At 44.1% G+C, this 25,838-nt stretch overlaps 1 protein-coding gene across 2 annotated transcripts in view; it reads left to right on the top strand.

Moving 5' to 3' along the window:
• Positions 1 to 25,838, top strand: part of BBS1 (Bardet-Biedl syndrome 1) — a 541,250-nt gene that overhangs the window by 159,264 nt on the left and 356,148 nt on the right. For both annotated transcript variants that reach the window (XM_078660785.1, XM_078660786.1), the window contains exon 12: positions 20,281 to 20,350. In XM_078660785.1, the coding sequence (XP_078516911.1) occupies positions 20,281 to 20,350 (70 nt within the window). The remainder of the gene's footprint in view (positions 1 to 20,280; positions 20,351 to 25,838) is intronic.

Raw genomic sequence — 25,838 nt, 5'->3', positions numbered from 1 at the left:
CATGGTCTACACCACACACCTTTACCAAACACTATTGCATAGATGTGCTAGCTAGACAACAAGCTAGTGTGGGCCAGGCAGTTTTACGTACACTATTTCAGACAGCTGCAACAGCTACAGGTTAGCCACCACTTTGGGAAATAGCTGCTATATAGTCTATGCATAGCATGTGATCTACAGCTCACATGCCTCAAACGGAAAATGCTACTTACCACAGTATGCATCTGTTCTTGGCATGTAAAGCTGTAGAATGTGATGCGCCCGCCTGCCTCCTTTACCTGTTGCAGCACAATCTTAATTAGATACAATATACATGGACATCTCTCTTTACTACTCTTACTAACTCCATCATCACCCTCTGTGGCAAAACAATCTAAGGATGGAGTCGATACCCATGCTCACTATCACCGAAAGTAGGAGTCACCTACTCTGTGACTGGAAAGACTTCTTTGAATAAAAACAAAGTGCAAACATCCAGACCCAACACTAGATGGCGATCTATGCATAGCATGAGATTCTACAGCTGAACATGCCAAGAACAGATGCATACTGAGGTTAGTAGCCTTTTCCTTTAACATCATGGGAGGCCAGACTCGAGCTGCTAACAGTTGCTTAGCTTGACTGAGCCGTTAGGAATTGGCAGTCGTGGGTCATTTGATTTCGTAAAACTTTGAGTATACACAGGAACCTATGGTTGGCAAATAGTCAGTTGTTGTCTATCATGGTCAAAAAAGTTAAAATTCTTCTAATATAGTGAATATTGTGAACTTAACTAGTTGACAGAAAAGAATTATGAGTGGTCCGACTGAGACTGCTTTCGAATTTTACACCTAGATTGTGTACAGAGGTTTCTTGAGTAGAACAAGTGTCCATTTAGCAAGCCCAAAACTGGTCTATAACAAGCATTTGCAATGCAATAGGTCTCGCATTATTTAAGTTTGAGCTATTATTATTGTAAATGGCAATGTTTTTTGCTTTATGCTATAGTTTTCTTATGTACATAAAAAGCTACATATAAAGTATTTGTTGTTAAAATTATTTATGCAGTATTTAAATTTGTTTGCATAAAAGATTACAAGAATATCTTAGCAAAAAAGTTAAACTTTTTAATGGTAATTGACTAAATGTCCATTTGTACATTTTAATTTCAAATAGGTAAGTGTAAACATCACAAATATATTGTGCAAACAGTGCAAAATATTTTAGCCCTAAATATTTTTGTTTTACGAGGTAGTTTGTAAGAAAATGATTGTAAAAGGCAAACACTGTAATTAAAATGTAACATATAACAGTACAGTTATGGCTAGTAAACATACATTAGTAGTATAGTATAATTGTAAACAAGATGTAAATAAGACTACAGAAATTAGCATGAATTATCACTTTAACATCAACTTTACAAACATTTTGAAAACACGATCACAGCTGGTAATCATGCATTGGCTTGTTATTACAAGCATTTCATTTTAATAAATATTTCTGATTCCCAAAAACAAATATGACAGTCTCTCAAAATAATGGCTTTTCAGTTTTAGTTGTATTTTTGATCTCCATGTCATCAAGTACTCATGAATATTACTGCCCCATGGACAGAGTCTGGCTTTACATGTCTACATATCAACATCCAATTCCATGAACACCCATCGCATGCCAGGGATGACCATCACCGCTGGTGAAGAGAAGCACAATTGGGTCAAGAATGCCCACAATACGTTGTGGTCCCATTATACCAGGGATGGGCTCAATAATGCCAAAGACAGCCCTGCCAAGTATCACGCCTTAGGTGTGACACTAACGCATTTTTGTGCGTCGGTCCGCATTACCGCACAAAAATGCAAGGTCACGCATTTGTAGTGCATCCTTGACATCACCACCCTTGCAGAGGTAGAGATAAGCGGGACCGAAATCGCCACCCCGGCCAACTCCGAATGATCTGAGCACGCAGCGTAGACCACGTGCTGTTCTGGCAGTGTGTATGTAATAGTCAAAGTGTGAAATGTCAGTTTGTGAATGGCTTATTGCTGCGCTGCCTGCAGCAATGAGCCTTCATTATTAGCAAACCTACTGCGGAGCACGGCATTCACGTGACCACAACAGTGTATCCCCTAACTCTGTTTGCGTAGGGGGCAAAGCGAGTGGCAGTTTGAATTATGCTTTTTTTTGCCTCCTGGCTCATGCGCGCAACCACCGGATTTCACTACACGCCGGTAAGATGGGCTGCACAGTCGTGGCTGGCAGAGACAGGATCTATAATGGGCTCTGTGCGAAGTGGTATAATCCTGATACCGCTACTAAGGGTCAACCAACCATACCCGCCACCGGCGGGACCGGACTGCTGCCTGCAGATGTGAGAGTGTACCAGCCCAGGGGGGGAAGGTGCCTGTCGCCACGGCGCCGTCTCCGCTCCTCGCCTGCCTTTATTCAAAGTGAGTGCACGTTTAAACATGATCACCTATAACCTCTGAACAAGGAAAACTATTGATGCTCATATATACAATTAAGATCCCATGCTCATTTGATTGAGATTTTTAGCGGTTCAGCAGTCAAGAAAGGGATTAGGTAAAGCTTTGTATTTTCGGTTTGTCAGCGCGGAAGTAATTAAAGCAGAACACCTGCTCAAAATTTTGGTACTGGAAAGACTGGACCTCGGAATCATTCTATCCGTAAATACCCCAACGAACAATGTCGATGTGTGTTTTCAAGTGAGGAGACCCAATCTTGAAAATAGTCCTCATCAGCCTCCTTATCACCCCCGCACTCCCACTATAGCAGGCATTATGTTATTCTCTGTATTCGAGGTGAGCAAGTGGCACTGAGCCGGTTTCCGCAACAGATCTGACCCTGATACAATAACTGACTTTGCTGAAATTCATAGAAACGTCCTTTTGTTTGTAGTGGCACGGCGCGCACTGAGTCCTCGTTTTGGTTATTAGTACCATCAGTTTATAAGGGCAACAGATGCTTCAGTTTCTGGTGCTTTCCAGCAGTTTTAACATCTTCTTGTTGCTCAAATGGGTGTAATTGTTGATATTTATATGTTTTCCTAGTGTCCATTCCTTGATTTTGTTTGCGAAAAAGTGTCACTCATAGTCGTTGGAATGTCACTCATAATTACACTGAAATTATGAAAATGTCACACATAGCAATCTGAAACCTTGGCAGCTATGCAAAGATGCCAACATCATGCCAAGCATTGCTAGACTAAAAGTGGGAATAATTCTAACAGGGACACCACCAATAAATTAAGAAGGAACACCATTACGCTAAGGCAAGCATTACCGCCTTCGGGTAAAGTCCGCGCTATATAAAAATGCATAAATACATGAATAAAGAAATACCGCCTTCGGGTAAAGTCCGCGCTATATAAAAATGCATAAATACATAAAAAAATAAATACCGCCTTCGGGTAAAGTCTGCGCTATATAAAAATGCATAATTAAATAAATAAATACATACCGCAAAACATCCTCGTTACTCTGCCGGCCTGCGACCAGGAAGTCAGGCAGGCCGGCGCGACACCCGGAAACAGGAAGTAGGAGGGCGGGAGCCTACCCCGCCTCCCACGGAAGAGCCGCGATTGGAGCCGTGTTGGGAGCAGGGAGCACCGGAGCAGGCAGGAGCCTACCCTGCGCCCCGGTGCCGAAGGAGGGAAGAAGAGTCCTGCTGCCGGGCCTTGCAGCTGAGGAGAGGAAGCCGGTGAGTGCGTTGCTGAGCGGCGGGCGGGCGGAGGGAGAGGAGCATGTAGGCGCGGGGGGGAGGCGGCCTGTGTATGTGTGTGTATGTGTGTGCGTGCGTGTGTGTATGTGTCTTGGAGTGCGTGTGTGTGACTGTGAGGGAGGGGGTGTGTGTGTGAGCGAGTGTCTGTCTGCGACGTGTGTGTGTGTGTGTGTGTGTGTCTGTGTGTGTGCATGCATGCATGCGCGGTAGGCTGGGAGGGCGGCGCATGCGCAGTAGGCTGGGAGGGCGGCGCAGGACGGAACGTGCGCGTTCGCGCAGCCAAATCCGACTGCTAAAAATCGTGCCAGTTTTGTGTCCCTCATTCCCCGGCATCAGACAGCTATAGAGTCTCTGTCCCTGTTCCAGGGCGAGACCTAAAAAGAAGCCGCAGGGTTGCTCACAGCAACTTTAAGTTTTAGTTTTTCCCTCATTTAGTTTAAGCCTGTGGTTGACATCAACTTTCTGATCTGAAATAAATATTCCAAAAAAGAAGCAGCTAAAGACCTCGAGCAATCAAGGGGGAAGACAATCGGGGTGCCATCAGCATACATTTAAAAGCAGAATGAGGCAGAGTGGATGAGTTCAGCCACAGGCTGAAAGTAAATATTGAACAGAGAAGGAGACCGCGCATACCCCCTAAAGGACACCACAGAGAAAGGCCTGGATTCAGAGGAGAAAGAGAAGAGGATAACAGTTTGTGAGCCCGTTAAAGCGAATGGAACAAAGCCAAGCCCATGCAGAGTTAGCAACTCTGGCCACCACAGTGATCCAAAAGGAGTGGGTAGTCCGCATTGCTAAATTATGCCTGATATATCTAAAATAATCAGAGTTCTGAACTCGTCCGAAAACCACCTCTACCCTGAGGTTATTTGTGGTTATGGGGAAATCCATTTTGTTATATTTGTGAAATTCTGCTACCTCAGAAAAAGTTGTGAATTTTTCGGCTATCTGGTCCTATATTAGTTTCTTATTAAGTAACAAAACACCGACCCTGTATAGCTATTCTGGAAGCTGAGTAATCCTTATATAACCATTACAGTAGTTCCCTAAAATTAGGATTATAGATAGTAAACAAAACTTTTTGTCTTGGTCTCACTGTAGCCTCCGCAGTTTTGTGAGTTTTTTCATGTTCAGCCATTGTTTTTTTTTAATGTGTTTATTGATTTCAGTCAACATAATGACCTTTAGAACAAAAGTGCTGTTACAATATAACAACAGGAAATAAACCCCACCCCGTCCCTCCCTCCCCCACCCACCCTTAGGCAGAGCAGGCAGAAGTCATAGTGCATTGAGGAAATACATGTGGTCCAACAGCTACACAGATGCAAATGAATGTCAATGACGGCATTGTACAAAGTTCTCAAATAAGGCCATTGATATGAGCTAGTAATACAAGCCAGCGGGGCTCAAGTGGACATCTTCAACAGAACAATGATTGTGGCAGTGTGCGTGACCGAACCTGGGACTAGCCAGCATCAGATTGGAAGAGTGCATTATTTATACGTGTTTACAGCAAGTCCGGTTTGAACAACAGATATTGAGTGAGCGGGGCCCAAAAATCTTTGGGGCGAGAAGCCTCAGGTAACTCCTCCTCGTAAGCTAGGAGCTGAGTTTTACAATACAGTAAATCACGAAGGCATTTTTTTACTGTTGGAGTGGTTTTCGCACCCCAACATTGCGCCACAGCCCTCTTAGCGAACAAGGTGGACACTGCAAGTATGCGTCTATTACAGGACTTGAGGCGTTTTACATATCCTAGTAGGCAGAACTCGGGGTGCACTGCACAGGTTCTGACGTTATATCAGTAAGTAGTTTCGTCACCTCAGACCAAAAAGCAAACACACCCAACACCGCCAAGCCACATGTAGGAAGTCTGCATCTGCCATTCCACATCGCACACAGTTAGCAGTTTATCGCAGGCCATATCGACATAGGTGTATAATAATGAGTCGACCTGTGAGGGCACAACATATTGTACAAACATCCGGAGTTAGGGTAGTCCCCAGAGCCGCTTGCCATCTGGTACATGAGGGGTGATCTATCTGCCCCCGTTCTCGCAAGGACACGTTATAAAGTTTAGTGATTAGGCCCTTGCACTCTTCTCCCGCCAGCATCGCCTGCAATGCCCGTAGAGTAGTAGGTTCCGCCGGATAATCCGGATAGACAGTCTTGATGGCTTGCCGCATTCGAACATACTTGAAGCCGAACATAAAGCCACGGTCCGTACCTCTCTGCGCCACTTGCAGGGTCTTAAATTGACCATTCCTATACAAATACCCCAGCCATGTGATACCCACTTTGGCCAGCTCAAAGACGGCATGCTTCTCATGAGCCGCGGATATATCAGGGTGCGAGGCAATAGGGGAGCATAAAGGTAGGGTAGCTGAGCTTGTTCCGCCAGCATACGCCAGGCCCACGCCGTACATTGTGCAGGGTTTATCTCAGTCCTTGGGCCACCTGTGCCACCCGATAGGGTTGCCGCCTGTACGGGCATTGGAAGGACCACGTCCGATTCTACTGCCACATGTGGCTGAAACTGCTGCGTAAGTGCCAATGATTTGCAAATTGCACCTGTGCACAGAGGTAATACAGTCTGAGATCTGGGGCCTCAAACCCACCACGTTCAAATGGCTGCACTAAAAGATCCCACTTACATCTGGGTTTCTTACCACCCCACACAAATGTCGACAAAGAGGATTGAAGCATTTTAAACCGCGCCATGTTTAATTTGATAGGGATATTGACGATAAAGTACAGCAGTTTGGGTAAAAAAGGCCATCTTTAAAACAGCTATTCTGTCCGCCATAGAAAGAGGCATATGTGCCCACCTCTCCGCCTGGTCAATAATACGCGTGACTGCCCTTCCATAGTTCTCTGATATCACCACCTCTATGTTCAGCCATTGTTAGTTATGGTTTTTAACATTTTATAACTTAAGGAAACATCACAAGATCATATCAGGCAAGTAAGGGAGCCTTGTCTGGTCATTACCCTCCTAATTGTTATGATCTATGAACTGAAATTATGTCTGTAAAAGGCAATAAAAATCATATTAAACACATCTCTGAGACTCTTGATTTGGATAGATTTGGATTCTTGATGGTGGTAGGAACTCTTTTCCCTTAAGATAATGGGTACAGTGATTCAGATGTTGCAATGAAAGATATTCTGAAGTAAAGGTATCTTGTACAGGAAGCAAGCGGACGATAGGGAAAACGGTGGTCCTACAGGAAGAGCAGTCAACAATCGCTAATCTGTTGCCTATTGGAAGGAGCAGTAATTGCAAAGTAAGGCAGTGGCTATGTTCATGGCAGTGGTAGGAGACAACCATGTTCCTGAAATTAGGATAGTATCAAACTTTCAATCATTAGGAGGTTGTGCATTTCTACAGCATGCTTAATGAGTGAGCGTCTGTTAACACTGCCTATTTGTACATGCAGATCTGATAGACATCTAGCTGCAGATTCCTTACCTTTGAATTCCCCAGGAGTCAGACTGGATCTGGAAGATTTTTCTTTGAGCAATACCTCTGCGCCGGTGGGTGGTGTCAGTCAACTCCGTGTGATGTTGTCATCTGCGTCGTTGTGACATCTGCGTCCTCTATATAGGCACCATCTCAGCGCGCTGACATCAGTTCTTTTCTTTCTGCACCAGCCAACGCAGAACGTGAAGAGAGCTACCCTCTGTCACTGTTTGATAGGATTTTTTTGACATTTTGTCAACCCCTTTTGTGGTGTGTAGGTTTTCCTAACATGTTGACAGCACAGGGGCTCCTGTGAATAGGACAATCGCCCCCTGCCATTGCCCTGCACCGAGCCACCCAAATTTCCTCACCATTCGCCCTACCCCTGAGAGCTTGGTGGTCCAAGTCTTTACCTGCTACAGCACGTTCCCTTCCGCACTCCCGACAGGAAATCCAAGAGACTAGATAGTTGGGAAAAGACATTTTTTTCTTCTGCCAGGCTTGCATTGCAGTCGGTAAACGTTGCATGCTTATTCGGCCGTTACTCCCACTCGAGGTGGTTGTCTGGACATGGCTGGAACAGAAGGGCATATCTCTGGTGGTTCAACACCTGACAGGTTCCCTTCACACAAGGGCCTTTTTCTTACTGAAAGTGGTAACACCATTCCACATGGGGCAATCTGTCACCTAGCCCACTTTCTCCGCTCCTCCGCACCCCTCTAAAGAAGAAGAGTGACTCCATCTTCTGGAATTAAAAAGAGCATTACCATTCTACCTTGACCGTACTAAAGAGTTCCTGGTGGACGACCAACTCTTTGTGGGGTATGTTGGATCAAAGAAAGGTTGTGTGGTGCAGAAGATAACTATCTCATGATAAGTCGTCCTCAGCATGAAAAATTGCTACGCTCTGGCAAAAAAGCAGCTTCCTTAAGGGCTCATTCCACCAGAGCTAAGGCTGCTACCACAGCTTTGCAACGTGGAGTTCTAATCCTCGACATTTGTCAGGCAGCAACGTGGGCATCCCTGCACATGTTCACCAAGCACTACTGCCTAGAGAGTCAAGTCCACAGGAATGGCCTTTTTGGTCACTCTATCCTGCAGGACTTCCTGGTCTGACTTGTCTGCAGTCCCTACTCCGGGGATGGTATTATCTTATAGTTCCTAGTAATTCATAGGATCTGCATACTTGTTGGATAACATAAACTAGGGGCTTAGGCTCAGACACCCCGCAGGATATGTTGTCCTAGAAACCAGCTAGCTCTCAGTGCCACTGTAAGCCCCCCTATCTTACCAGGGAGCGAATGGTTTCTGGCAACCACTGAACATGACAACCTTGACCTCTCAGTGATCGTGGAAACCGTATAGATCTTTCGCTTAGTCACTCGTGCTCACTTATTCTCAGAGAATTATACAGAAAATACACATTGGGACGTTTTCAATATATTTATTGAACCTTTGTTATTCTTGTATAAAATACACGTGCTGCAATGATCAATAGACGGAAGCAGATAAAAGTGATCACAAGCACCAAAAGCATGAATAGTAGATCTAGTTCTACCGTGGTGCTCAAACAGTGTATATATGCTGGCATATAAAACTAGGTATTAGTTGAGCGTACAACTACTATGCAAACCCTACTCTATGTGTAACTAGAGTGTGTGTAGGTGTGGAGCCAAGAATCACCCAAAGGGATGATCCAACCTCATTACCTGATGGGAGAGAATGAAGGACCCCGTCTTGGCCACAAACTGGACACCCCTCACGAGATGTCCGACAGTTGCTTGGTGAAGTTTCAGCATGCTACGACCCTCAGTATCAGCTGAAGTGCCTCCTCTCCAAATCCATCGGGATACTCATCTTCTATAATAGAAAGCAGCCTTGCGAAGTGCATATAGATTTGTACATAGTGCCAGAAGAGACCTTGTACACAATGTTCAGGGCATTGTGATAATGTTGTGCGAAGCTAGATGTGTAAAGAAGTTTAGTTTCAGGGAAACTAATCCAACATTGTTGCGCACGCAAATATGTGCCAAAGGTCGCTACTGAAAAATAGGACAATGTAAGAATATAAGCTACTTCGCCACATGGGCCTAACCCGGGAATACAACAGTTTTGCTTGGGTATCTATTCAAAGGTAAGGAATCTGTGGCTAGATGTCTCTACCAGATGGGCAAGTTACTTACCTTCGGTAACACCTTATCTGGTAGAGACGTGATCTAGCTTCAGATTCCTTACTGACACATCCATCCTCCCCACACTGCGGGAAGGTTTTTAGGGTCAGGGCTGACCCCTTTCAGGGACCTAGTTGTCCAAAACACACCAATGTCAGTGCACTTCATGGCTCCACCCTTCTGGCAGTAAGTTGTGGAAAGTAATTGACGTCAGTGCGCCAAGGTGGTGCCTATATAGATGAAATGGATGCCACAACAGTGCAAACGCCACCTGCAACATCACGCAGAGACGACCAACGCCACCTGCCGGTGCACAGGGGTATTGCTCAAAGAAATAATCTTCTGGATCCAGTCTGACGCTTGGGGAATTCAAAGGTAAGGAATCTGCGGCTAGATCATGTCTCTACCAGATAAGCTCTTTCCAAATGTAAGTAACTTGTCCTTTTGGAAGGCTGCAATATGTTCCCAAAGGACCGTGATGGGAATCACAAGCAAGCCACAGAGCAGGTGAGGTGTTAGTTACCAAGGAGGTAAGGTGTTGGTTCATATTAACTTCTAATCCATGAGGTTACAAGGCTAAAGCTAATATATCACATCTGGTATTGGATTGGGCAGCATAACTGTCTGTCCAATCAAAGAAGGGCGGTCTTTCTCTGCTTAAAAAGTATTCTCTCAACTTACCTGTGAATGCCTTGCAGGTGGTAATGCCTATTTAGAGACTATAACTGAGCCAGGTACTGGCTTTTATTATCCAGGCAACTCAGCAAATCACAAAGGGCTTCAGTGCCAAACTTCACAGACCGGTTCTGCTATAGCAATGCTGCAGGACACCACTGATCTTGTGTCGACAAGGGCATGTTAAGAATGGGGAAAGGGATTATTTTGTGCCTTTTGACAACCTGCACAACGACTGACAATCAAACATAAACCAAAACTTTCCAAGACGGGCTTAATTTATTTAGCTTCCTCCCAATTTTGCTTTTAGTCAAGAAAAACCTATAAAAAGAACTCCAACACAACAGTCCCATCAACATGTAGACCTATATTTTAACTCAAACTATTTGCTAAAATGTAGGTGTTTGAATGGATTAATGGTGCCAGTAACAATGGCTGAAAAGAGAGGTCCATGTTGTGCTGTGTGCTTTCATTGGATAATGCCACAGCACAAATTCATCCCAGTAAAGAGTACCTGCAACTTTTCAGCAGCTTTTTAAAGAGGTGGAGTGCCAATTTTAATCACCCATGTCACCTTTGTCACAACCTAAATCTCAAGAGGTAGATTCTCCTTCATATTTGTTGACCCATTATGACCCACTACACAGCGTTATTCTTAAGCAGATCTTATGCACTATCACTATGAAAGTAAGCCAGGAAATGTTGCTTATTTTTATATTAGTTCAAATATGTTTATTGCATTATAGGAGAGGAGTCTAATATATAGAGAAATAAAAACAGCACGCACACAAATGAAAAGATGCCCTTAATGTCTAAACGTCTGATTTAATTAATCTAGTGGTGTACATACATTTGATGGTGTACATATGACATGTATAATTTGTGTGAGAATTGAACACGAAAAACATCAATGTAAGTAAATTTATAGACCTTTTTATTAAATCTTTAAGGAATTATAATGGCAGTGCAGCTTTTTTGGTGTTATATTGTAGTTTGTGAAGATGTACAATACTAATGATGTTACTATTTTTATTAAGATTATGCGTTGGTTATAAACATGGTGGGTTGTGTTCTGTTTTGTATCTCTTTGTGTACGTCTAGCTCTGAAAATGTTAAATATTAGGAGACCATTTCTGGTTTCTGTGAAATTTTCATTGAATTCCAGAAGTCTTCTAGGAGGCCTTTCAGGCATAACATGTACATTTTTGATAATTCCACCAGGTTGAAATACTGGATACAGAAATTTCAGACAAACGTACATGTTTAACAGCTTTTAATTTCTTCTGTGGAGACTATTTTTTCTTGTGGAAGAAGCCCTTCATTTAAATTTTCTTTCATTTTTTGAGTTGGTCCTTCCCACCGTGGCAATGTGTTTTTAAGTGTATGCCAGGGAGTAAGCTAGCTGCAGTGACCTCCCAATGCCCACAAACATTGGAGTTTGCCTGTGTTTGTCTGTTGGTTTTCCTTTCTTTGGGAAGATAATATCAGTCTCTTTCCAAGATTCTGAAGGGCAACCACTATGTTGTATACCCTAAATAGATCAAGTAAAAGGGGGGCTATCAGAGTTTGCATTATCCTGTATAGTTCAAGGCAGATCTTATCGGGACCAGCAGCCTTCCCTGCTTCCAGATCTTGCGGTGCTACCAGAACCGCATCTAGTGCAATGTCCTTTTCTAAGTCGTCTTTAGCCGAGCTATCCAAAACTGCCCCAATGTCTGCATTAGTTGCTATTTGGGGCATAGCTTGCGATGTTCCTGCTGTTCCAGTGTCTTCCTTGTACAACAGTTGGTAATAGTTCTAAAACACCCCACATATATCAGTTGTGTCAGTATACATTTGGCCATCCTTCTGGAAATCTTCCGCCGATTTCTGGGTAAGCCAGCTGTTTATTTCCGCCTTAAGAGCAATTATTTGATGTTGAATTTGGACCACCTCCCGCCCCTGTGCTATTAATGACACATGTTCTTCTTCAGCTTTGGCTAGGTTATACGTCATTTGCTCATTTTTGACCTCGTGCAGCTTCCTTGCCCTGGCGACAAAACTGATCGTTTCATCCCGAAGGCCTGCCTTAAAAGAATCCCACAAAATCCCCCTGCTAGCACTATATCTATTGATATCGAAAAACTCTTGGGACCATTTTTTAATGTGCTCAATGTAGATGAACCTTTTATCTTCGAGTTCCAGAGTCAATAGGTTGTGATCAGAGATCACCTTTGTGAGTTTCCTAATTCCAACTGTTAAGTAGATCCCTCGTAGCTAGGAAATAATCAATCCTGACGTACTTCCTATGGTAGCAGGAATAATACCTATATCCCAGATTTTTGGGCTTCTTAATAGTCCAGATATCGACCAGCCCATGGCGGCTCATGAGGGATGTCAGAGCTTTATACTCTCTGGGCTTTCGCCCTTGATACGCCCCTCGATTTAATTGCTCATGATGGAGGTTCATGGAGGTATTAAAATCTCCATTCTTAATTAATGAAATGGGCATGCCGCCAGTTCCACCTCAAGGTCTTCAAAGATCTTTGGTTCATCTTGATTTGAACCATATACTGAAAGCCTAGCATCTAACTCCGCCAGTGCCCACCTTCGCAGTGCATCTGAAGCCTTACGTTTAGCCTGTCCTAAGGCATTCTTTGTGAAGAATTGCCACACCACGAGTATTTGAATTCTGAGACATGCAAACCAACATATTATAGCCTCCAATGCCCATCAAACCCCTCTTCCCCATGGAATGTGTGTCTCTTGCAAGCACAATAAAGCACACTAAATCTAAGGCACTCATCCTCACAAGTTCAGCCAATCTTGACCTTTTCCCTCTATAGTTCAGTACTCTCACATTCAATAAGCAAATACTAACCCTCCCCATCTGAACCTGGCTTTGTCCCCGCCTGATATGCGGCTGTTAATTTGTATCCATTCATAGAGTGACTCTTCTAAAGAAAAATGTCCAACTCGTCTCTGGGTATGTTTTTTCTCTAGGTTTCTACCCCTGAATCTACCCCCATCCCCCCAGTCCCTGCCCCAACCCCCCTCGACCCATCCCACTACCCCCGCACCCCTTCCCACCACCACCCTTGAGAAGCACTCAGACTGACGTCTGTGCGCGATGGATGCGGCGCGCATGACCGAGAGCCCCATAATTGTCACCTTTGGTTTCAACACCAAAATACATGCTTCCCTGAGAGAGAAGACCAGCCAGCTCAAGCCACTATTCTCCCACTTTGATTCCTGTTTCTGCTAAGCCCATAATCCCCATCTCTCCCCCTCTATTAGTAGTGTCTACATATTTCTCATGATTAGCCTAGTCTAGACATTTCTAAGCTGCAAGAAAATTTCCAACAGGGATGTGGAATTTAATCAAATATCTACTTGTCCATGGGGCAAGTTGCTTCATAAATCTACTTGTCCTGTTACAAAATCCACTTGTCCCTATAGTGCCATGTAATGTGGCGACAGATTATGGCACAATCTCATTATAAAAGAGCACTAATATAACGTCACTGATTATGCCAGGGCTCATATAGTAGGATTTGAATATCAGCAATTATCTTATGTTGCCGCGTTTCTGCAGATCTACAAACTGGGGCTGAAGGTAGTGGTTAGCAATAGTTCCAGGGTTGGAATGCCATTTTGAGTCTGTGCACACCTACTAACTTGCTTGTTTAAGGGTTTTCACCAACTCTTCTCTAATCTTTTCCTACACTGAAAAAGGTTGATAATTTACCCCGGACAATGACAGTCGTAAAACTTGTTCCAGGGTTGGGAAAAAAGTGGTTGGAGAGAAAGTGAACGTGTAAACATGCAGTTGACGAATAGTTTCAAGGAGTACGATTTCTTGGCCTACTCCTATAAATTATTGTGAATTCATGAAAGCCGTATTATCTGCTCTTAACGCATGGACATATACCATGGGCGCACTTTCGAGACTTTATTTAATAATTGAGTCCCTAATTAGGTCTGGCTTTAACCATGATCTTTTGTGTTTAATTTTTATTTAAAAAAAAAAATCTTTTTATTAGTTTCAAAACAAAAAAGGAAATAGACATATCAGGTGCCATACATCCAGACATAATAATTAGGCGAACAGACGTAGATACAGGATAGATACTAAGCAATGAAGAAATGGTTGAGACGCCTACGCTAATGTATGAGAAACAGGATGTGCCACAATATAATATACGATTCACATTAAGCGCAAGCCCTCAGAGTCTGCCTACCCATAAAATCAGGATAATAAAAGAAGCATGAGCACCAGATACTAGAATACCAACAAAGTCAGGATGTTCCACCAACTATACTTGTTAAATGGAAGTGAAAGAGAGCGTGAAGAAAAATGAACCATAAAAACAAAAATGAGGACAAAACAATAAACCCATCCCCCCACCCTGCACCCCTGCATATGGCTATCGCCTAACCCCAACTAGCAGTGTGCCTGTCGCCCCAACTAACTATGTACTAAAAGTAGAAAAATAGAGGAGGGCATCTTCATACATGCCCCCGGTCTCCCCTCCCCCCCCCCCCCGCCAGAACCAAGAATCCCCGGACTAAGGCCTCGAAATCTATTAAGCTGCAAATAGGTAGCGCAACAGGGGAAACTTCAAACACCGCCCAACCTCCCGAAAGCATCATGATTGCAAACCCCGTGTCCAGCAATACCCGATGTCAAACTTAATTACACAGTCTCATCCTTGACCCTTCCGATCAGACATGTGAGCCCCTTCCGGACAAACTGCCGCTTACACAGAATAGTCAATGCACAAAGAAGCTGTAGCAAAGTTCAAACCGAGACGTAGCAGAGAGATGAAAAGGCTGAGAACTCCGCCAAGTCTAAAAACTCCCCACACCATCATGGACTCCCAAGGTTGTTTCGTCCGCCATCTTAGTGGTGCCGATGTATAGGGTAGTGACGCAGTTTCAAACCAACAACAGTTCCCATCAAAAGTCTCCGGAAAGGGAGCATCAAATAGTCCTTCCATAGTCTGCAACGATCGTAGGCCTGACAATCCATTTGCAGCATCAAGCTTGCTCTCATCACCGAAAACACTGGTCAGAGGCTCCAACGCCTCCCATAGTACGGAGTCTGCTTCCTCAATCGAAGTGGCCATTTTTGGTATCTCAAGTAGTTTCGTTTCTTGCAGTGGATCAGGGTCCGATCCCATCCGCCCAATTTCAGACAAACACGCTATCAATTTGTGAATATGGGCTTCAACGCAAACATGAAGTGACCCTATGGCTGCCAACACAGTTCGTAGTGACGGGTCACTCTCGGTCCGCTCCACAAATCCTCGCTCGGTTTCGGTCATATTCGCGTCCCCAGAGAGTCCGGTCTCCCCGGGGGGAACAGGTGGATGTGGAGCAGACTACTTCAGAGGGGAACTTATTGTTGGGGACAATAACAATCCGAACTCAGCCACGGCAGGCGGAGATCCCAACCCCGCGAACACCGGCGGGGCCCAAACCGGGCCACCGGGCCAGGGACCCCCGTCCACTGCTCCAATTGCACTTCGTCACCCCTCCTTCGATGTTCACCAACTCAGCCAACCATCGTCAGCTTTGGTCCAGCAAAATTTTCCCACCTCGCTAGACCGGACCCTGTCACACAACTACAGCCGATGTTGTTCAACTGAAACCCGGCTGGGCCAGTACTTGAGACCCCGGCTTCCAGGCTGGTCTAGGCCGCAAACTGCCACACAACGTATCTTTGTCCACCAAACTGGTAGAAATCTCGGGATTGCACCATTAAGCTCCAGTCTGGATCATACACACGGAGGCAGGGCGCAAAATCAGGATAAATAACAGGATCTTCAGGCAGGAGTCGGAGGTCGGCGGAGCCGGGAGCTTACGCGGCCATCTTGTTTGCTAGCGTAGCTCCTCCTCCTTTGTGTTTATTAAAATTCTGTCTCTCTCTCTCTCTCTCTCGGTCTATTGGCTGGCTTCACTGTGAGTGACAGCATTCTGCTCTTTCACAAGGAGCATATTGGCACATAAAGGAGTTTTGTTCAGTGCCAGGAAATACTGTAGCAATGTGTGCATTGAGACCAAAAATAATTTTTGCTTTTGCCAATGTTTGTTATAATGGTGAGGGCCTAGCGGCTCCAACGCCTATAATGCTTTACAAAAACCATGCCAAAGTAAGTCACGCACTGACATAACCAAAAGTCTGACTACCAATTTGAGACATATGGATTTGCCAATGCTTGTTTAATGTGATATTTCCTATAATCGTATTGAAACTGGTTACACTTATTTTCCATTTTGAATATTTTTGGGAAATACTAGCATGCATCAACACAGGTTACTAAATGATGCTGCAAAGAAAAGGTTTCTAAACTTTTACAGTACGTTAGCTAACTGTTTTTTTCCTGCTTGCATTTTTTGGTGAACATTTTATTTTAAAAGCAAAGAATCATGAATCTTGCTTTCAAGCTTCTGCTAATATTTGCATCTTATCAGAGAGCATTCTGGGAGCATTATACATAGACTCAAATTGCTAATCTTTGAAAATGTTTGTACACATTTTTATATCGGAACCACTGTCAGTAGTGCTGTCGGAGCTAACAACATTTACTTACAGCGCTCACCCTAATAATAAATGCTTTCCATTAATGAACCATAAAAGCAAGTCTGAACAGCATTAACACATGGATACAAATATTACCTTAACCGCAGAGAAATCCCCTTCCCTGATCCATAATGTGGTACTGTAAACTGGCAGCCAAATGATTTGTGCTGTAGGTTGGGCCTACTTGTCCCAAGGCCAAAATACACATTAAAACTTCTTGCCCTTGACCCCAAACAATATGTCCTGGGCATCAGGCTATAGGAATTCCACATCCCTGTTCCAATACAAAAAAAACGTGTCCCCCCCCAAATCACTTTTAGCCGAGCTGGATTGTTCAAGAAGGCTTGTGCATTTTTGTCCTGGAAGGGTTTAATCAGTTGCCTTAACCGCCAGCGCCTATCAACTGTAGTATGGCACAAGTCCTGCCGGACAAAAAATGAGACTCCACCCCTGGTCCTCCTTGCTTCGAGTCTGTCTCTTTCTAAAATTACTTGTTGCAGTAAAAAGTTCCAAAAGTACACTAGAATAGCTCATGGCATCGCACCTGCCCTTAATCGCTACTTTTGTACAAATGGGACACGATGAGCACGTTGCAACTCTTGAGCCCAGTCCAGTCCGTTAGCTCAGGGAGAGCATCCCTTAGTAATTCCACAACGTACGAGCGAGCATCTGCCCCCTCCACCCCCTCAGGAACCCCAAGCACCCGTAAGTTGTTGCGTCTCTGGCGCTTTTCGTGCTCCTCCAGTTTCCATTGCATGTCAATTAGTTGGGATTCATGGGACTTAGTCAGTGCCTGGGTGGCTGCGAGATCGGTCTCTGTGGTAACAATCCTTGTCTAAGGCCGATATCCTTAATGAACTCGGATACCAAAATTTACTCAAAGATACTGGCTAACCGGCTAGGGAGGGTCATAGGACATCTGGTTTCCCCTTGGCAGCAGGGCTTCATCCCAGGAAAAGGAACAACGGATCATGTCAGGAGGGCATATTACTATTTGATGGCTGGGACTGAGGGTCCGATGGCCATGATCCTCCTCGATGGCGAGAAGGCATTTGACCGGGTAGCCTGGAGGTTTCTGTGGGTGGTACTGGAGCTAAAAGGCTTCGGTCCACGAATCATAAAAGCCATTAAAGCCATGTACTCCGATCCAAGAGCCTGGCTGCAATTGATGGGGAGAGAATCAGGGAACATATTAATATCAAGGGGAACTAGACAAAGATGTCCCGCTCCCCCATTTTATTTGCTTTGTATATAAACCCCTTGTTGTTAAAGTTGCTACGGAGCGGGGAGATTATGCCGGTGGTAAGCAGTGGCTACAAGACTAAGGTGCTAGCATACGCTGATGATATTGCTATTTTAACTACTGATCTGACAGAGGCAATTAGGGAAATCATACTTATAGCTGAAGGATTTGGGCAAGCATCAGGTTATACCTTGAATGAAGGGAAGACAGTTGTTTGCACAGAGAATATCATTTTTAATGATTCTAGACGTGCAGAATAAGCAGTTTATCTTGGGGTCTGCATTAGGACGAAGGTGGATGAAATTGGTCAAATTAATTCTGACCCCTTGATAAAGTCCATATCTACGGATTTAAAGCGAATAGACGGGCTGCATCTATCTATAATTGGAAGAGGGATTTTTGTTTAAATGACTATGCTACCTAAAATCTTAGATTTGTTTAGATCAATTCCGCTAGCAGTGGATGGAATGATCCTAAAGACCTTGGAGTCTATCTTTTCTAATTTCATCTGGCACTATGGAAAGTTGAGAAGGTCACTTAAATAGCTAACTCTTCCACAAGGTAGAGGGGGGGCTTCCGATCCCGAATATCACATTCTATTATTGCGCGGCTCTCCTTCATCAGATGTCTACCTTGTTTGTAGTCGATATGGACAAGGAGGCAGGAAGCAAGGTTAGAATACCAACGATATAGGAGCTCGCTACAGCGAAGCAGGCCTCCGGGCTGCTGCTGAGACCGGTGAAGCAGAACTATTTCAAAAAGGTTCGCTTCAAGGTAGTGTACTGTGCTTGGAGGATTTGGAACAGAGTGCTAAAATTCTTGGCAATACCCAAACTTTGCCGGTATACCCCCCTTGTGGAGATCCTCGCTCTTCCCACTACCCTTTTATGATGATATGGTAAAGCAATGGGAACAGCTAGGTTTGGTCACGGTTGGAGACCTTTACGAGGGAGAGCAAGCCTCTCACTTTTCCAGATTGCAGCAGGGGTTCAGGATTCCAAATAACCATTATTTTAAATATGTACACATTCGGGACTTCCTCATTACACAAAGACCAGCTTTAAATTTGGATAGGATACCAATGCTATAAGTAATTATTAGGAGGACCAGTAGAATAAGGAATATTTATAGCCTGCTGGTAGATGAATTACCGGATGATTTAGAAAAGACTGAGATGAGCTGGTCCAGGAAGCTGAATAACCCCTATGTTGATATTTACATGACACTTTCATTAACTGCTAAAATACTTTTATCAACTTGCTTAAAGGCACAACTTTATAAAACTGTATTTAACTTATATTTTACACCTGCTAAGGTATTTGACTGGGGCAAAAGAGTCTGTAAAAATCGCCCTAGGTGTGGGGTCGGTCCAGCTACACTGATCCACATGTTTTATGAGTGTGATAAATTACTTCAGTGGAGGAATGGGGTGGTCAGCTTCTAGGAAAGAATGTTTGGTTTTAGGATTAATCTGACCCCTACCTTGCTGCTCATGGGATACCATAGCTCTCTGGAGTTGGATACTGCACAGGAATATTGTATATTTGTCGGCACAGCAGTATTTAGGACAATGTTAGCCACCAGATGGAAAGATGCCGAGTCACCTACTTCCCGGATGTGGCTATCTCGGCTCCTAGGGATACATAATGAAGAGACAGCATTGTATGCATGTAGGGGCAAACAGGTCAGGATCCTTGGGGAGGGGGGGGGGAATGTGGTCATTTATTTGAAAGTATAGCCAAGAAGCCAGGGGCCCTAATAATGGGAAAAGTGGAGATGGTTAGGGAATATTCGAATGGTATGGTATGAAACTTAAAAACAACAACAACAAAAAGGGCGGTGGCGTTAGGCTTCCTACTCCTACTTTGCTGCTATCCTTGATTATATGTGGATGTAATGGTCTTATTTAAATAATCACATATTGCAATGTTTTCTTTTCTAATTGTCTAGCAGGAATTATGCTTATACTACATTTTGTAACTTTTCTTATTCTGAATCAGCTTTTTTTAAGTGGCTTATTTGTATTTGCACTAACCTACCAGAATTGTATCACTCGTTGATATTTATTTTTGTATATGATGTTTTCTGGGTATGAATAATAAAAAAAACTATTTAAGAAAAAAAAGGAATTTGTCTGTGTTCTGCTACCTTTGCAGGTAGGTTTTCACTAGAACGCCAACAAACAGGCCTCTAACCCTAAATTTGTGAATGCTGAAATTTCACACTCCTGTTGTTGTCAGAAAAAGGTAGCTTATGGGGTACATATTTACTTACAGGGAAAATGATATGCTTTTGAATGTAATTTTGTAAGATATATGTAGCAGTTTCATCACAATTGAAAATCTTGCTAATATAAAATAAGTTATTTGCTTATTGACACACTGCAGTTCCTTGTTGCTGTGGGTGCCATCCAGACATTTTACCTGTAACTTTTGTGTCCTTGCAGGATGTGGTGACCAGCATTTGCTTTGGCAGATATGGGCGAGAGGATAATACCCTGATCATGACCACTAAAGGTACAAGCTCATACAACTGTCCGTGCAACTGATATGGAAAAAATAGCCTTCGGAGCAGGGAGCAGGAAGGTAGACTTGGTCACAGGAGAAAGTACTGTGGGAAACGTTGTTGGGGACATAAGGCTCGGCGATTTCATGCCCAGCAGTCTCACCTAAGTATCACTCGCACCCTGCTGCTTGCTCGCTTTTAAATAATTGCATTTTTAACTTGCACTGAATTGACTATTTGCACAATACTTTTAGAGCTCTACCTTACCTCCTGCACTTGCTGCCTGCACCCCGGTCCACCACGGCGCTCCCCCGATTGTTGTGGAGGGTGCAGGCTCACGCAGGGCGGCAGTCTTTCCTCGCTGCTAGTTGGGGGTGGAGCACCGCGATTAGCGCCGTGTCTCAACCTATAATTGTGGATGTGCTTCCCGTCGCGCAGCGGGCGCGCCAAAGGCAGGCCCGTCTGCGCCGGTCCGCGACCGACCGGGGCCAGGGGCAACGCACCCTGCCCGTATTTCCCGCCGTTATACATCAACGGAGCTCAAATCTCTCCAGGGAATATGGCCCATCCACCCAGACCTTTTCAGCACTTTAAACACTCCTCTGACCCTCTCCCTCACACATTTCCCTCGAGCCCAAGGGTTTCCCACCCTAACCCCCCATTCCCCCCCCCGCATTCGTCCTCCCTTAATAAAGACCACTTATCCATATGGTATCTCAATACTCGTTCGCTAGTCAAGCACAAGCTCGAGATCTTTTATCTTTTAGACTCCATCAAGCCAGACATCTTGCTATTATCGGAAACATGACTTTCATCTGAATCCACTCCGGACATACTGGCCGCCATCCCTGACAACTACTATATCCTCCAGGCAAATAGGCCAGAGGGTAAAGTGGGGGGAGGAGTCGCAGCCATCATCTCCCAATCCCATAAATTCACTTCCCTTACCACCCCCACAATCCCCCCTGTTGACTTTCTGTTTAAGCTCGAATCCAAAAGCCTCCCTTTAACCTGTGCTCTATTTTACATGCCACTTGCCGACTTGCCGAATTTTCTCCAGCAATTCAGTAGCATGGCAGCTGAGCTGGTGATAAATCATGCCAAAATCCTCATCATAGGGGACTTCAATTACTGGCCTCATGACCTGCGTGAAAACTCCTGCTCGACGGACTTCACAGAGTTACTAAACGGTCTGAACTTCACCCAGCATATTAAAGTGGCAACCCACACTAAAGGACACACCCTGGACCAGGTCTTGACCTCTAACCTTGACATCACTAATCTCCAGATCTCCCCTTGCGCCTGGTCTGATCAGTGTTTTATTTCTTTCTCCATTATTATACCCACTACTACCAAATTCCCCACCACTGATCCTCTCATGATCAGGAACTGGAGTCTGGTAAATATTCCTACTCTCTGTGCATTCCTCGCGACCTCTGTGCCTAGTACCTCCCAACCCACCGGACTGCCACTCTCACTTCACACTCAGGCTGAAGACCTCAACACCTGGCTGGCCCAGGCAAGAGACAACTTCGCTCCTCTGAAAAAACTTAAAAATAAGAGGCCCCACGATGCCCAGCTCTGGTTCCCTAAGGACCTCAAAGACAGGAAACTCGCCCTACGCCAAACCGAGCACAAGTGGAGACTTGACTACTGCCCCCTAAAAAAATCCACCTTTCTCGCTGCACTAAAAGACTACAAAACCGCCATCCTCGTAGCCAAAACTGAATACTTTTCCACTAAAATCCTGAACTCAACCTGTAAAGCCAAAGACATCTTCTCCATCGTGGATGAACTTGTGAAACCTGACTGTGTCACTATCAAACCCCTGCCATCACAATCCCTCTGTGACTCCCTCAACAGTTATTTCATTGAAAAGATTACCAACATCAAAACCAGTATCCCCAAGGCCGTCTCACCCCCTGATCTCAGCGACGCACCTCGTAACTCCTCCCTCTTCTCCAACTTCCCTACAATCACTCAGGAGGATTTTTCTCCCTCCTCAGGAAAGTTCGCTCCGGCTCTCCACGGGAATTCCCGCGTACCAATCCCACCGACTTCAACTTGTCCAGAACCAAGCAGCAAGGCTAATCCATGGCCAGCCAAAGTTTAGCCACACCAAACCCCTCCTTAGGCGCCTTCATTGGTTCCCAGTGACCCAGCGCAGCCTCTTCAAACTGGGTTGCCTGATCCATAGAGCCCTCTCTTCCCAGGGACCCTCCTTTATTGCCTCCCGAATCCACCGCTATGTCCCTTCCCGCGTCCTACGCTCCTCCTGCTCCAATCTCTTGTCCCCTTGCACTTTCAGACGCAAGAAACATGGTGGCCTGAGATTTTCCACTCAAGCTCCACTCCTTTGGAATTCCCTCCCTTCAGAACTCCGCTTAATACCCTCCTATCCTCAATTTAGGAAGTCGCTTAAAACTTGGCTTTTCTTTCACGCATACAACTAATTCCAACACACAGCTGTGGCCCTCAGCCCCTCCACTCAAGCGCCAAGAAACCGTTGGCGAACGTGCACTCTATAAATAATTTCTATCATATCATATCAAAGTACTATAGCCTGTGGTGAGAGCTGTCTCATTGACACAACCTTTACTGAGCTCTGCTGGAGTTCACTTTCTGGGTCACACCCATCATTTGCTCACTTATAGTGTTTGTTTCTGCTGTGGCATGAAGACTGGTACATTTTTGATCCCCAAAGGTAGGAATCGCATATCCACCATTTGGAATCCATCCAAGAGGAAAGAAATGAGGAGGAGGAGGAGCAGTAATAAACTAAATAATCCAGCAGGGGTGAGGGTAATTAAGTTGTACTGGGGAAAGGAGATTGAAGACATTGAAATGTGTAAGGACAGAAGGTGGTTGGCCATACTTGTGTAGCAAAAGAAGATTTCTATATAAAGGAATAAAGAGATGACTCGTGTTCAGATGGTGAGGGAAACAGTTGGATGTGGCAGGCAGTTAGATGAAGGAGGAAGTTAGCTATGCAATGCAGAAGAGTGAATAAAGCAAATGAGCAATAAAGGCAAGGGCCTACAACAAAAAGAGGAGGGAGGAAACATATTCACGAGGATGGAAGGTAGAGGATATGTGTAAGGAAACAGAAAAAGCAGGGAAATAGGAAGGGGAACATAGCACATATAGCAAAGAGTGAGAGTCTTGATAAGAGTGAAAGGCTTGATAATTTACAAGGATATTTAAGGCACAAAAAAGGGCCATGTTGCTCCAAATATATATATATATATGTGCAAAAAATAAGGAGAGAACTCTGGGTAGTTCTCAAGTTTAGGTGGAAAGCAGCTCCTATTAGAGCACTCTCAACACCAGCGACACTCTAGATCTGCTCACCTCAAATGTCTGTTTTTCTATCAAAGTCTTTAAGCATAGGATTAGCACAGTGCTATCCACGCGGAGATATAAAAAGGACAAAGTCTTTTGCCATTACTACAGCAAAGTCTTTAAGCATAGGACTAGCACAGTGCTGCCCTTGCTGAGCTGTAAAATGAAAAAAGCCATTTATCACTCCAGGCACAGTATTACAGCTTTGAATTGGTAAAATACCAACTCAAGCCAACCTGAAATGAGTAAAAGCAACCCCTGACTCAGTGTTTCGCTCTAATTAGAGCTCTTCAGAGAGGTATAGCTTTGTCCAGACACAAGGGAGCACTCAGTATAAGTCAAAACAAAACCCTTTCAGGCATAGAGTGACACATAAATTATGCAAAAAAGAAGGAGAGAACTCCGGGTAGTTCTCAAGTTTAGGTGGAAAGCAGCTCCTGTTAGAGCACTCTCAACACCAGCGACACTCTAGATCTGCTCACCGCAAAAGTCTGTCAGCCTAAGTCAGATTTTTTATCTTGAAATAAATGTGTGCACATTTCTTTTCGTCAACCATCAAAGTAGATTTATTCAACCATCCATTTAATTTTCATAAGATACATAATGAACCCATCTGTGCAAATCCAGCATGTCCCAATGCATTTTGGGGGAATACCCTTCATTAGGGTACCAAAGTGCATTATATCTCTAAAACATCAATAGTGACAATTAAACAGCAGCATTTAAAACTCTAGTATAATCAATTGTGCTGTTGCCAGAATTATCATTAAGAGCGAATCACACAACCCTAGTAAGAAATGAGTAAAAATATGGCAGTAACAACACATCTCACTCCAGTTCCTAATTCTGTTGCGGAAAACAATCATAATGGGCCTAATTGTATAGTAAAACAAGGACTAAACCTGCCTTATGCCTGATAATACCGAAAGCCTTAGTTCTTATCTCCCTGGATGTTGCATAGAAAATAGTTACAATTTTCCCTACTACAGTCTTGTGAGCTCTTAAACTAGGTATAAGGCCACCATATCTTAGAGCTAGTACCATTGTCTTAAAGGCACAGGTCAGAGTCTGTCTTGTGGAATTTAGCCATCTGAGTTTTTAGTATAATCTATGGAGGATCTTAATTTGAACCAACATAAACCCCTCTGTGGTAGCCACTTCCCTTTAGTATTGAATAGCTTCTTTCGCTCCACATAATCCATTTCTCCCAAATCCATTACCCAGCATCCCCTAAGCTTTCCCAATCTGTTAGGTAAATTAATTATCTTAGTAATGTTATTATTGTTTTATAAACAGTTTGTGCTACTCAATGGACCTGTGGCCAAAGCATTTAAAATTTGTCGTTAGTGGAACATCTCAGTGTCTGATTTCTTATAGTTACCTTTCAATTGTTTAATAGATATAATTCCTGCTCTTCCCCTAATGTCATCTAATGTGCTAAGTCCTGTAAGGTCCCACTTGGCAAATCACTTTAAACATGCCGGCTTCCCAAGCACATCTCACTCACAATGAGGGGGTATGCTCTGACAGAGTTTGTTCAAACCTAGACCCTTATTAGAAGCTCTTCACACTTTTGCCACTGGCAATGTTTGATCAGGCAACCACATCAATTTCCCCTGTTGTATAAATAGCCATAGGGTCCCATTTCTTGGCGGTCAACCTTCAGAGAATGCATATTCTAGGATGAGAAAACCCTCTTATTTGCCACTACTAGGTGGGATGCCCAGTATTATTTACACCTGTTAGTCAGGTCTATACTTTGGTCATACACCCCATGATGAAGCACCGGGTTAGCAATCCAAGGAGTACTTCCATCCTAGAGCAACAGACACACTTCAGGATCCGGGCACTTAAAGAAATTGTCCAGTATCCAGTGAGAAGTGTTCTAGGGCAGATATGGGAACCTGTGAGCTACGTCATCCTAAATGAAGAAATTATTTTTACTATCACGGGTAATATGTACACCAAGATCAAAAGCCCCATTCATTTATTCTTACTGGGCATTGTGTCCCAGGGTGCAGACACCAAGCAATCCGCGGGTTGAGCATAGGTTTGCTCCAGTTGTTTTTATATCTGGAAGACCTCATAAAGATATTGAAAATCTGTAATATTCTCCAAATAGAGGTTACTGCAGTAGAAAGAATATCGCCCCATAAA

Source organism: Lissotriton helveticus, chromosome 9, assembly GCF_964261635.1.
Source record: "Lissotriton helveticus chromosome 9, aLisHel1.1, whole genome shotgun sequence".
Taxonomy (NCBI): domain Eukaryota; kingdom Metazoa; phylum Chordata; class Amphibia; order Caudata; family Salamandridae; genus Lissotriton; species Lissotriton helveticus.
The sequence above is the reverse complement of the archived record's forward strand: the minus strand, read 5'-3'. Positions and strand labels throughout refer to the sequence as shown.